Source organism: Cetorhinus maximus, chromosome 16, assembly GCF_964194155.1.
Source record: "Cetorhinus maximus chromosome 16, sCetMax3.hap1.1, whole genome shotgun sequence".
NCBI lineage: Eukaryota > Metazoa > Chordata > Chondrichthyes > Lamniformes > Cetorhinidae > Cetorhinus > Cetorhinus maximus.
The window spans coordinates 53518968-53531402 of record NC_135894.1 but is presented as its reverse complement, the minus strand read 5'-3'; the positions used below and the strand labels follow the sequence as shown (position 1 = coordinate 53531402).

General features: G+C 42.4%; 1 protein-coding gene across 1 annotated transcript; it reads left to right on the top strand.

The window, feature by feature from the left end:
- The first annotated feature begins 2980 nt into the window (after window positions 1–2980).
- arxa (aristaless related homeobox a) lies at window positions 2981–12207 on the top strand. Its single transcript, XM_078559833.1, has 5 exons — window positions 2981–3238; window positions 4673–5231; window positions 6228–6273; window positions 7748–8079; window positions 11840–12207. The coding sequence occupies exons 1-5, from the start codon at window positions 3052–3054 to the stop codon at window positions 12075–12077; spliced, it is 1362 nt and encodes a 453-aa protein (XP_078415959.1). The 5' UTR covers window positions 2981–3051; the 3' UTR covers window positions 12078–12207.
- The last annotated feature ends 228 nt before the right edge of the window (window positions 12208–12435 follow it).

Below are 12435 nucleotides of genomic sequence, written 5' to 3'. Positions count from 1 at the left end.
AATTTATATAGCAGTTAAGAAAAATATTTCAAAACGTCTCTTTGTGATTGTATTGAAATGGGGTGAATGTGTTGGCAAAGAGGCGTTTGGAGATCGAGCGAATCTGATCAAAGTAGTTAGGGAGCTAGCCCGTTCACACTGCAGCCTTCAGCCGGCTGTTTGAGGTATAACTGTATATAAATACGCAAATATAAATACACTACTAAAGATATAGCTAAGTAGAGGTGGCAAAGGACTGTTGACTAAATATTTCAGTAGCAATGGTTATCAGCCACAACATATGTTCCTGGCACTTATCCTCGAAGGAATTTAGCTCTTTAAAAAATATTTTCAATATGGCATAATAATCAAACAGTCAGCACCCATTGGTTCCAGCGTCATTAGCTTGTATCTGCCTTTACTTGTGTTGTGTAAGACTGACACATTCGATTACAAGCGAGGAGTTAATTATGAGTGTTAATAACGCACTTTGTATTAACATATCTGGCACTTTTAATCGCCGAGTCGATGCATTTACGTCAATTTTATTCGTTTACAGAAAGGAGCAATCAGAGCTCAGAGAGTAGCACAAACCCAGCATCATGTTCCACTTCTTTCTCGGGCAAATCCGCATGTTTATCCAACTCCCCTGGTCCCAGCAAATAAACGAATATTAAACCTTTGCGTGGTGTTTTGCTAATTGGGATATGAGATGTTGCTGAGCTCCCGGGACACTGTGCTCGGATGACACCCAGTCGCTTCAGTGTACACATTCTCCTCGTGTCCTAATCGAGCTCATGTCTTTCTCGAATTTACAGGCATACCCTCCTACAGAAGGACAAATCTGTTTGTACACTAAAGCCTTATTATTATTTCAGGCAGTGGAAGCTGCTATTGCTTCCTTTATGCCAGTAATCCACACGGATAAACGTGAATATGATTCATTTTTGTAAATGTTTTTGTTTCTCCAGAAAAGCAGTGCCGCTCCATTTTGGTCAAAAAGAGTTTATTTTGCATCCTGAAGCAGTGTGTGATGAAATAGTGAAATATTTTTAGGGGTTTTTAAAAAAATAGTTGTTAAAATACGTGAATAAATGTGAATCAGCGTGTCTCGTCTTGTTTTAATAATGGTTTACCGATATTTACATTTACCTTTATTGTATAATTATCTTTTTTTTCCCCATATTTAGCTCGTACATGCGTTGAAAATGTGTATATGTTCAAGCGAACCTATTCTACAAGACCCCTCAGTATTTTCTAGATTATACAGCCTTTCTTCATCCCTGCTGCAGTTAGTTTGCTTTGCGGATAAATGCGGGAGTTTTGTCGCGGGCGGGAGACAGGGAGAGAGAGACATACCTTTTCACAGTCGAGCTTCCGTCTCTCACTGATCACTGTGTCATTTCCCATCTCTCTCACTCTCTCGTTTATGATGAGTTTCCTCAAACCGCAATTGCCCAAAATCTAGTCGGAAATTCTAGCTCAGAGATATGTATTTGCAGCTAGACTACTTTCCAAAAGTTGCACCATATTCTTTGTGTTTTTTTTGAAAACTGACGGCATTTAACGGCACGAAGCGGACAATCTCAAATGGAAAGGGAGTATGGAGCGCATGCTGTTTGGGGCTATAATGTTGATATGTAGTTGAGCTGGTTGTTTCCGCTGTGTAATTAAATTTAGATCTGAGCTAGAAAAACAAAAGGTTTCAGGCTTTTTCCCCCCCCAGGAAGTCGCGCAATGCGCCGTTTTATCGTGAAGTGCTATTATACATGCAACATTAAATTCTCCGCTGCGAAATATCTGCAATACGCCATTTACACTGAACAGTCGATGAGGGTGAACGCAGTGTAATCAGGTGAATTTTCATACCGAATAGCCGAGTGGAGTTCCTAGGATTGAGCCATTTGGCTGGTCCATATAACTTATTATTTCTCATAAAGGCCTTTTTACAGGATCAGTTTATGAAATGATCAGAATCTCAACATTGATCAACTCTGCACTCCAGATCACATTCCTGACAGTATAGATCACGTTCACTGACCAGATCCATATCTTACAAAAATCACGACAATCGGTATTATTGTAAAACACATTTAGCCACGAATACGAACGTTTAATATATCACATTACAAGTTAATCTATCCTTTAATTTGATGGGTGAAGAGGGGGTAGTTACAAAGTCCTGTTGCGGATTATTCAGCGTGCCGGGTTTGCGGACGTTATGCGGGACCACGGGCTGAAATTCTTTAAACCGTTTCAAAAAACAATTAAAATCCCCTGGGCATTCTGTCAACAGATGGAGAAATATCACTTCAGGTCAGCAGCACATAATCTTTAAGAAGGCAGTGAATCACATTGACCCAATTACAATTCATTCATTCGCAATATTTAGCTGATTGAGCGGGATTGGCGTTTGAGTTAGTTCCAGATTAGATCCAAAAATGCATCCCTTTTCCACATTAAATACATCAGATTGGTCCGAGCTCTTTTTGTGAAATATATAAATTCAGCACTTTCCCTTAAGTTACAATTCATAAATGTTAAGACACAGAAAACTTGATGGATTATTACGATATATATGAAACGTACCCTGACCTATAAAATCTTAATCTTAATTTATGTTTCCAGGGTGTAATTCCCAACGATCGGATGCACACCACAATTTTTCAAGACTGAAGTATTGAAAAGTCGGTTAACAGGTGAGGTTTGCGTGTTACAGCAGGCATCTGCTCGGGTAAGTCATCTGTTCAGCCTCACCGCCTGAGAGCTGTAACAGCCGCTTGAAACAACTCTATCAAGAGGAGCCGGCCTCTTTAACGAGGTTCATTCCTTCAAGTACCAGATCGCGTTTTCCTGTTCGCCCAAACTTCGTGTTGGTGGAATGTAAAAAAAAGAGGCTCCCCAGACCTCCCTGAGCCAATCACAGAGGTTTCAGCACGTGTATTGGAGAATCGAGAGGAAAGCAATTACAGCCCAATACAAATGTCATTAGTGCCTCGATCAGAGCAAGAGCGATTGCTGTACAAGTGGGGGAATCGTAGCCTCCGACAACCCAGAACTCAGGCTCGAACCATGACAACTCAATACAAGGAGGAGATTTGCGAGAGATCCGAGTGCAAAAGTAAATCTCCAACTTTGCTCTCCTCTTACTGCATCGACAGTATTCTGGGCAGGAGGAGCCCCTGCAAGATCAGATGTATTGGAGCCCAAGCATTGCCGCTTCTCACAGCTAGAAATGAGCCGGACACAGCCAGTGAAGGTAAGGAGCTTCCCCCCCAGGGGTAGGGTGGAAAACTTCACTGGATTATAGCACCGAAGATCCAGTGCACTTTTAAGCAAAAAAAAACTAATTTCGGACTTTTCTGCCAAGAGCCAGAAGTGTTGGCCCTACAATTCCAGTGTGCAAAGCATCGGTGTCTGGTTTGCAACTCTGCACAGTATTGTTTGAAGAACGTGTGCTGTTTAAAATGTGTCTCAAACACTTCGGTACATTTTGAAATAGTGGGAATACTTTCTAGTTCAGGCTAGGGATACCTAACTACTGCAGAAAATGTCGAATTTACTATCGATTCATGCAGAACAATTGTTTGATGTTATTTTATTTAAAATGATTGAATAGAGATGGCGTGTTTGCGATTGGTTACTTTCCAAATATGCCATCGATAAACACACCAAACATCCCATTGCGCCTTCGAGTGAAATGAGCTCGGAAAAGGAACTTTTCACCTCTTCTCTCCTTACCTCTATTCAATGGAGAGGGACTTGGGGGAAACATTTAGGAGATCTGTGGGGTTTTTTAAAAAAAAAACATTTGATTTTGAATTAAACTAACAGGTGATTGATTCAGTGAAATCAAGTTTTTTTCAGTTAAGATTTTGAGAAGGAAAGTAGGTTAAAGTTGATAAGTGTTTCTGACAGAATGCAAATGGTGGAGGGCGGTGAATTTTCAATCCCCATTCCATATTTACAGTAAAATCAAAGGACGTCTCAAAATAACTTTCTTAATGGGGGTGGTATTAGCTGCAAATGGGAATAAATGGTTTACAGTCTGCAGACATTAGGGATATTCGCTAATTTGAAATGGGAATGTTCCGGCATAACTGCTTTTCTAACAGGAAAGTGCGACGGAGATCTGATGCGGTTCTCTGCAGAGTTTGGATGGGTTACTCGAGTATACATCATGCAGGGTATTTGAATTTCAGTTACCGCGTGAAGCAAGAGTTCCTTCCAATCTCCTAAAATGGACTGATCATTTCTTTAAAGTTGGTTCTTTTAGGAGTGTTATTATCCTGGACACAGAATAGAAACTTCCCCTGTTGCCTCTCTGCTCCAATAAAGCCCCGATTCTCGCGGCCTGTTCTGGTGATCTGCTCTCCTTTATGGATTGAGACAGTGTCGGGTGGCTGGGGGGGAGGGACAATTTGCATTAATTCTATACATAAACTATTTGCTATCCCCAGACTCTGAAACTACAGTAAATGGAGGACTTTCGAAAGTCTCTACCGACATTTCGCCCTAGTTTATGACTTTGCCTGGCGGATAAATCGGGTGTGTTCCAGCAATGAGCCTGCACAATGTAGAATTTCATGAAACGATGTAAAGTGTAGCTAATGAGTAAATAGTCTTTGTGAGAGGGTGATTTCGAGTTCCCTCTAAATGGTTGATTTATGAATTCTTGTGCCTTTGTACATAGGATCGCCCAAGGAAAACATGTCATTTGACTCTGAACTCCATCTCCCCCCTAAATTCCGAAGACTGTACGGTCTGGGAGGTAAAATCTTAGACCCCCGGGGATTTAACGAGATTGGTAACGAGAAATTGGAAAGAGACAGATCCTCCGAGCCGTTCCGAAACACCGATCTGAAGATCAGCCAGGCTCCGCAAGTCAGCATCAGCCGCAGTAAATCCTACAAAGAAAACTTCAGCTTGGGCAAAACGCACGGAGACAGCGCGCCCAACTTGTCCCAGTCTCCAGAATTAGGTTCGGTGGAGCCCACCGACAAGTCGTTCGAAGGAGACGCCAAAGAGGACGCGGTTGAAGATGACTTGTCCTCTAAGCTTGTAGAGGAGGCCCAGACGGACGTGGATGTGAAGGATGGGGAGGACAGCCTGTGTTTATCAGCCGGCAGTGACTCAGAAGAAGGCATGTTAAAAAGAAAACAGCGGCGATATAGGACTACATTCACCAGCTACCAGCTGGAAGAACTAGAGAGAGCGTTTCAGAAAACACACTACCCAGATGTCTTCACCAGGTATGTATAAACATTAAAGAACTCTAACAAAACTCAGAAAAACAAAACTCGCAGACTGAAAAGGTAATTGGTACAGCGATAAGCCTGTAATCGCTTCTAACTGGATTCAGACTCGCTGCTGTGTGTTGTCCGTAACCATGCAAAGGGACAAATGATAGGGACATGCGGCACACAATCTATCGGAGGCTGATAACTTCTCCAGTTCTCCACTCGCCAGTGCCCCCGTTATCAACGCAATAGCCGCCCAGATTAACATTGGGCGCTCGCCACCCAGCGTTCCCCACCCGGCAGCCCAGTCTTTGCATAGTGCTTCACCCCACACATTTCAAAACATTAGCCCTTCGATCTTTCTCATTTGAAAAGAATGCGGTGCGTGAAACTCTAAGCTCTCAAAGTCCGTGTGCGCATTAGAAACCTTTCTGATTCCGCTGACACACACACTCAGTCCAGTGACTGACAGTAAACGGATGTACACCGAATAGTTTTCAAAGCCACTCCAGGACACGGTACAAGTGGAACAATGGGACTTACATTTTTAAAAATTGTCTTTTCTGTTATCAGGTGAGTTATGGATAAGAGTGGGGGAAAACAATCATTAGCATATGTAATCGTTTTGGCCACTTTAAGTGAATTTGCAGTGCAATATACTTCCCAGATTTATAAATCGTTTCCTTTTGATATTGAAAATTGCGTTTTCCTAAATCAAATAATGACATATTCTGGTGGTTGTAACAGTTCTTGCATTTTTGACAATGTTGGATATGAGCCGCTTGACTTGCTCGATGTTTGCATACTTGGTCTAGCCTATTTTATGGCCCATGTAAACAGGAAAGATTGAAGAGCGCCCGTAAATAGCTGCTAGGTTATGTCTAATCCTCATTTAGAACGCTTCATATTTCCTGCTGCTGATACCCAGTATTAGCTTTCCAAAAAAAGCTACTGCGAAGCATGGAAGTGTGTGAACTGTATTTTCACTTCGTTCTGTGTTTTGTGCAGGGAGGAACTAGCGATGCGGCTAGATTTAACAGAAGCACGAGTACAAGTAAGTTGCAACTAGTACGTGTGGATAGATGGTTCTCAGCCTAGTTCTTCCATCGATGGTTACATGTATTTACTTGGATGTTTTCGTGTCAAATTGTAGGGGTTTTTTCTCTTTCCATTAGTTAATATCGACCTTATTATTAATAATAAAGTATGCGGGCAGATAGTCCCGGCTATGCAATCCTAACCCTGTCTGATTGTGCCAGGTACAATATATTGATCGATGTCAGACTTTCTACAGATGTGACTGCGCAAATATGAATAATGGAAATGCTTTTGCACCACGGCAACCGAAAGCATTAAAACAGTAACATAAGATTTAATTTCCTTCGCTTTCAGAGAATGTAATGTAAGGGTGCAGAAGTGAAGTGCTGTTAAAGTTGATAGGGCCCACACTACAGTGCATTTTCTCTCGAAGTCCTCATAACCAAAGCGACGATAAACATTATGATTGGTGCCTTATTGCGAGCACAAGGAACATAAAACATATGTTGGGAGGTAAAGGCCGAGTAAATCACTTTACAGTTACAATCGAGCGCTGATAAGACCTAATAAATTCCATATGGCTCATTTAATACACAACAGCTTCTTGCATTAAAGGGGCTAATGATGAGATTCTCCCTCGTTCTGTTGACACATTGTTCTATTGTCAAATACGTAACGTGACAGGCAGCCAGGAATGATTATTTTCCGCTCAGGCAGTCGTGGGAAAGTTAAATAACTTTTATTCCCCCTTCTTTACAAAAGCTCGTTTGGACTCAATACAACTTAGGAGACGTTCCTAGTAAAATTAATTGTAATGCATTATTTTTATTTTGACTTCGCCTCTTTGTTTAATCTATGAAGTACAACCAATGTATTAATTAAGGCCAATTTAATAACGATGACATGAGCTGTGAAGAAAGAATCGCTTACCTTTTCAATGCGGCAACTCGATTACTAAAATCGGCAACCTCGTGCTGTACGGGTACATTATCTCAGAATTGGCGAGGGATGTTTGATGTATTAATATATTTTTTCTAATCCAATATTTGATCGCTTCACTATTTGTATTCATAATGTATTCGATGTTTCTGTGGAAAAAGTCAGGAATCTGTACAAGGATGTCGGCTGATGCCTGAATCAATATGTGTGGAGTGAATATGTGCAATGGGGTTTGTGTCTCACGCCACATTGAAATGTTTCTAATTATTCCAGAATGCTGATACCTGGTTTTAAGATACACTTTTTGTTACGTTTCTATTTGGAAGTGGTAGCAACGCCACAATGAAATTAGCGAGTTTTGAATGAGCGAACGTCAATTTCGTTAAAATAATTGCTGGACTTCAATTTTATAATTAGTTTGTGTACATTAACCTTCAGTGTCATTTGCTTTGTTGGATGTAACCTTAAAGTGATTTCACATTTCCTGTTACACTTTTCTCTGTACTTCAATTTCAGATTTTTTTTTTGAACTTAATATTATCTTTTTGCAGGTTTGGTTTCAGAACCGCAGAGCTAAGTGGCGAAAGCGAGAGAAAGCCGGAGCTCAGAACCACCCAGGCGGCCTGCCCTTCGCCAGCCCCTTGGGAGCGGGCCACCCGCTGGGACCTTACCTGGACGGCAGTCCCTTCGGACACCACCCGAGCCTCGAGTCCGCCTGGTCAGCCGCCGCCGCCGCAGCAGCAGCCGCAGCTGCCGCCTTCCCCGGGCTCCCACCTCCACCAGGCACCGCTGCTCTTCCCCCCAGCGGGGCCCCGCTAGGCCTCGGCACCTTCCTGGGAGCGGCCATGTTCAGAAATCCTTTCATTACTCCGCACTTCGGCAGGTAAGAGCTTCAAGCAGAGCCCCTCCCGCAACCCCCCACCCTCCCCCATCCCCCGCCCCCTCCAGGAGCAACAACAGCAGCCACAAGGACAAGGAGTACCAAGTGAACCAGTCATCAGGCGCAGTGAACAAGGGAAAAAAAGGCAATTCGTTCATAATCAGCAGCTAAAACTCAACTGGGAAAGAACAAGCTACAAACCAAAAGTAAACAGAATAGACAAAGTCAATGGTAAACTCTTGTTTTAGAATACCAACAGTAATATACCCTAAAATGTTAAAAGTCAGCAAGATAATAGGAAAAACATATCAATCGGTGTCACGACTAATCTGACATGAAATGTATCAAAGCTAGCGACAGGCGAATAGTCTTCGAAATCCGCTGCACACAACCATATTTAAAAGCAACAAGTCCAGTACCCAAAACAGCACATTAAACAATCGCTCACTAACAACAGCATCAATGAGAGTAGAAATATTTTATAACAAACCACGAAAACACTCGAGCAGCTGCGAGCAGTGTGTGTGTGCGAGAGGGAGAGGAGAGTCGAGCCCATTTTCAAATGTCCGAGATACAGTAACTAAGACCTCCCAATGATTCATGATAAACTGAAGGACAAGGGCTACGGCAAGAAGCCGCAACAATTATTGCGAGTCCCACATCTACCTATGCGAGGGAATGGGTGCAGAACTCCGCACGGGCCCCTGGCACCAAGAATGCAGTTTACCTCATGTCCCAATATCTCTGGAGGGATTTCTCAAATGGAAAGCAAAGCTTAGGAATAGACCGGACCAGACCAAATTTTTATTGGAAACTACTGTTGCTGCACAGCTTATGTGTTAGTTAACACAGTCAAGGACAGGCTTTGAACAAGACGTTCTGTATCACAGCATTTATAAATTCTATCCTTTGCAGCAATATTCTCTTGCAGTCCAGATTTAAAATATTCGAAGGTAGCTTTTTTCATTGATTGTCAGTGCAAGACAGTATTTAGATTGTGACTTTGGTCACCCACATTATCAGCGCTATATTTTGCTTTTGAACAAGATCGGATTTAGCAAAATGAAGAAATCTGGAATATTTATTCGTTATTAATTATTGTAAAGTGAAACTGAAAGTGGCAATAGGGTAACAATGGACGGACCAGTGGTAGGAGAAAAAACGAAGCAAGGCCAATTTAACAATTCGATCATCCCAACTACATATATTTTATCTTTCAAAGTTAATCATTTGGTCGCTTACCCTGACATGAAAATTATTTGGCAAGGTCACCTGAAATCTCTGTGAAATGTGTGGCATAATCAGTGTGACATAATTTAATATCAGTCGGATCATTTGGAAAGCCACACAAATCCGCTGCAGCTTGTATGGGACACAAGGAATGTAGAGCATGAAGAGAAAAGTGATTTCACAACGATGCACACGAATCCAAGATTCCGTACATTCCACTACTTACTGCACAAGATATGTATGTAATGCTTGAAAGGTTTATTCTTACACCCAGTTCTCGTGTGTAGTCCACCCCACACCGTACCCTCCGTGCCCAACTGCTCAGGTGCACGACTGTTCCACACCGCACTATTTGGGAGTTCAAACTGGTTTTGGCCAGGCAGGAATCTGGCATGCGCAGAAACCCATCGTTTTCAAGCCTAATATGGAGTGGACATTCTCTCCACTTCAGGAACCCTCACACTTAAATCTAAAGAATTTAGGACAGGTTGACTTCGGTAACCCCAAGGTGCAAAGGAGTTTACTACCTAAATCTACATTACTTAGTAGTATCCTAGTGGAACCAATCCCAATCCATGGTGACAGTCAACTCCTGAAGATTCCATTAATGAGCAAATTCGGCTGTTGGATCATTAACAGTTAACATTAACAATGGACAACAGTGGACCTGGCTGGCCTGAGTATTGGATTACCAAATCTGCCACAGAGGAGTGACCGCGTTCCAATTTCCCTCTCCAGAAGTGCGGACATGCAATCAACACAACTTCAGTGAAATTCTGCCAATTCCTTACCATGCCCTATTCAGAGCTGGCCAAACCTTTGTTTAAGCTTCTATTAGGTGGACAGCAGCTCGACTCCAGCAGGCATGGTGAGCAGCCTATTGACTGTAGCATTGAGACACACCATTGGCTCCAGCACTTGAGAGGTACGGAGTTTCAGCAGCAACATGGTGGACATCAAATCATGCTTACATGCATGATTGTGTGTGCTTATAATCCTGTTTTATAGCTAACCTCATGGTTCCTCATCACCCACGTGCCCTTTGTTGTGATAGGAGAGCTGGGATGTGCTAAATACTTCGATATTTTAACCATCCCAAATCCAATGTGTTATACTTGTTGAGGGAAGTCACAATAAACACACGTTTCAAGGGAAGGGACTGACGGTGGTAAATCTACCGGAAATGGTCACCAAAGTAACTTTACAAATCCCGCATGTTATTCTTGACTTTGTTAAAAAAAAGTCCTTTTCTATTATTCAATCTTAAAGTAGCTTATCTGGTTTTAATAAATCATTTAGGTGTGAAATATAAAGCACTAATTATTTCAATCAAGATGGAAGAATATGAGCTGTGTGTGTTGAAAGTTGCCCCATGTTTTGTTGTATCTATCACGCGAGGACAGGGCAAAATAATTGATTTGTTGGTTCGCTTTCAGGAGGAACGAACACGAAGTGTATCTTTTAGCACTCAAAATACGAGAAATCAATGTCAGTATATTTACATAGGCAAAACATAAGACTAATTTCACAGTGTATTGTTCCCTCCGTAATGCGTATGGATGAGGTCATGGTTGCTGCTAGCTGATTCGTAGAGTAACCTAACAACAACTTGTGATCAATAAAGAAAGTGTGTGGTCCAAAGTTGTGATACATCAGCCAGCTCACTAATGTGAAAAGGGTTAGCATTTCAGAACCCTTGCTGAAAGATGGCTTGGGCCATTGCATCATGTGCTAGCACACTGCTACTGTGCCAAATACCGAGTGTATCATTGAAGGTGGGCAGTCCTGGAAGAGAAATAACAGTGAATTAAACTTTAATGCAAAAGAAAATACCGAGGATGCTGGAAATCTGAAATAAAAAGCAAACTAGCAGGAAATGCTCAGCAGGTCTGGCAGCATCTGTGGTGAGAGAAAGAGAGTTAACGTTTCTATTCGATGATTAGAATCATAGAATTCTGTCTCCTGAATGAGCATTTCTTGTCGTTACTGCAGCCGCCATGGGATGTGAGCAATTCTATATCATAGACTGGAGCCTAAAGTGATTCCATTCTAGCAGATCATTTAAAAAAGTGATAAGGCTAGCTGGGACTGTGACGGGTTATCAACGTGAACCCCCGGAGTTCAGACAACACTAAACTGTAGCTGCCCAAGTAATTTTCCTGTGCAGTTGTGATTCCATATCCCTGCAATATTAATCTTAGCAATAGTCCAACTTCATCACACGCAAAGCTTACAGATTGACAATAGGCAAATTCTGGCGATGAACTGATACTTTAAAGGCAAATTCTTTACCACATCTGTAACCGCCCTGCTTTCTCCTACATCATAATGAATTATATAGTCAGGCCTGTAATGTGCAAGTCTGATAAGATGTGAGTCCTGCGCTACTTGACGCATTGCGCAGGCCAATGTTTCCCTGAACAATGCAGCCTTCATATTCAGTAGTATCCCACCCGTCACCAAACCAGCTGATCATTTTTTGATTTAAAACGCTTTCCCTTATTATAATGTCGAAAATCCTTGTCTGTTGCAGGCTCTTCTCGACAGTAGCTCCGCTGACAGGCGCCTCTGGCCCTGCCCTGCTGAGACAGTCGGCCCCGGGGGCAGAAGGGGGAGTGCAAGCCGGCGCCCTCTCAGACCCCGCGGTAGCAGCAGCAGACAGACGAGCGTCCAGTATCGCAGCACTCAGACTCAAAGCCAAGGAACATGCCGCCCAACTCACACAACTCAACATCCTTCCCGCACCCTCCACCGGCAAGGAAGTGTGCTGAATACATACCAAGGAGCTCCGCACACGTTGCTGATCAAGACCAAATTCAGAGAGAGGACCAGTTACTCAGCGTGGATTGGGTTCTCAGACTGTGCATGCCCGTAGAGTCAGTATCCCTTTCATCACATCAACAGGCCACACTTTATAAAAAAAAACAGAACAATGACATTGTCTACATCTAAGATTTGTGATTTTGCTACCATTCATATTTCTCGGAGAGAGGGAGATAGTAGTAGTACAGCCTGATTAAGAATATACCAGACGTGATCACTGAGAGAAACTTTCTTTAATACGCTAGGGTTGGATCTAATCAGGGCAGTTCTGAAAAAAAGGATGAAATGTATTCAAAACACACGGAT

Excerpts from the sequence above, each read along its gene's own strand:
- arxa (XM_078559833.1), top strand. The coding sequence starts at position 3,052 with ATGACAACTCAATACAAGGAGGAGATTTGCGAGAGATCCGAGTGCAAA. Across the intron at positions 6,274-7,747 it reads TAACAGAAGCACGAGTACAA|GTTTGGTTTCAGAACCGCAG; the intron begins GTAAGTTGCAAC and ends ATCTTTTTGCAG. Across the intron at positions 8,080-11,839 it reads ATTACTCCGCACTTCGGCAG|GCTCTTCTCGACAGTAGCTC; the intron begins GTAAGAGCTTCA and ends TGTCTGTTGCAG.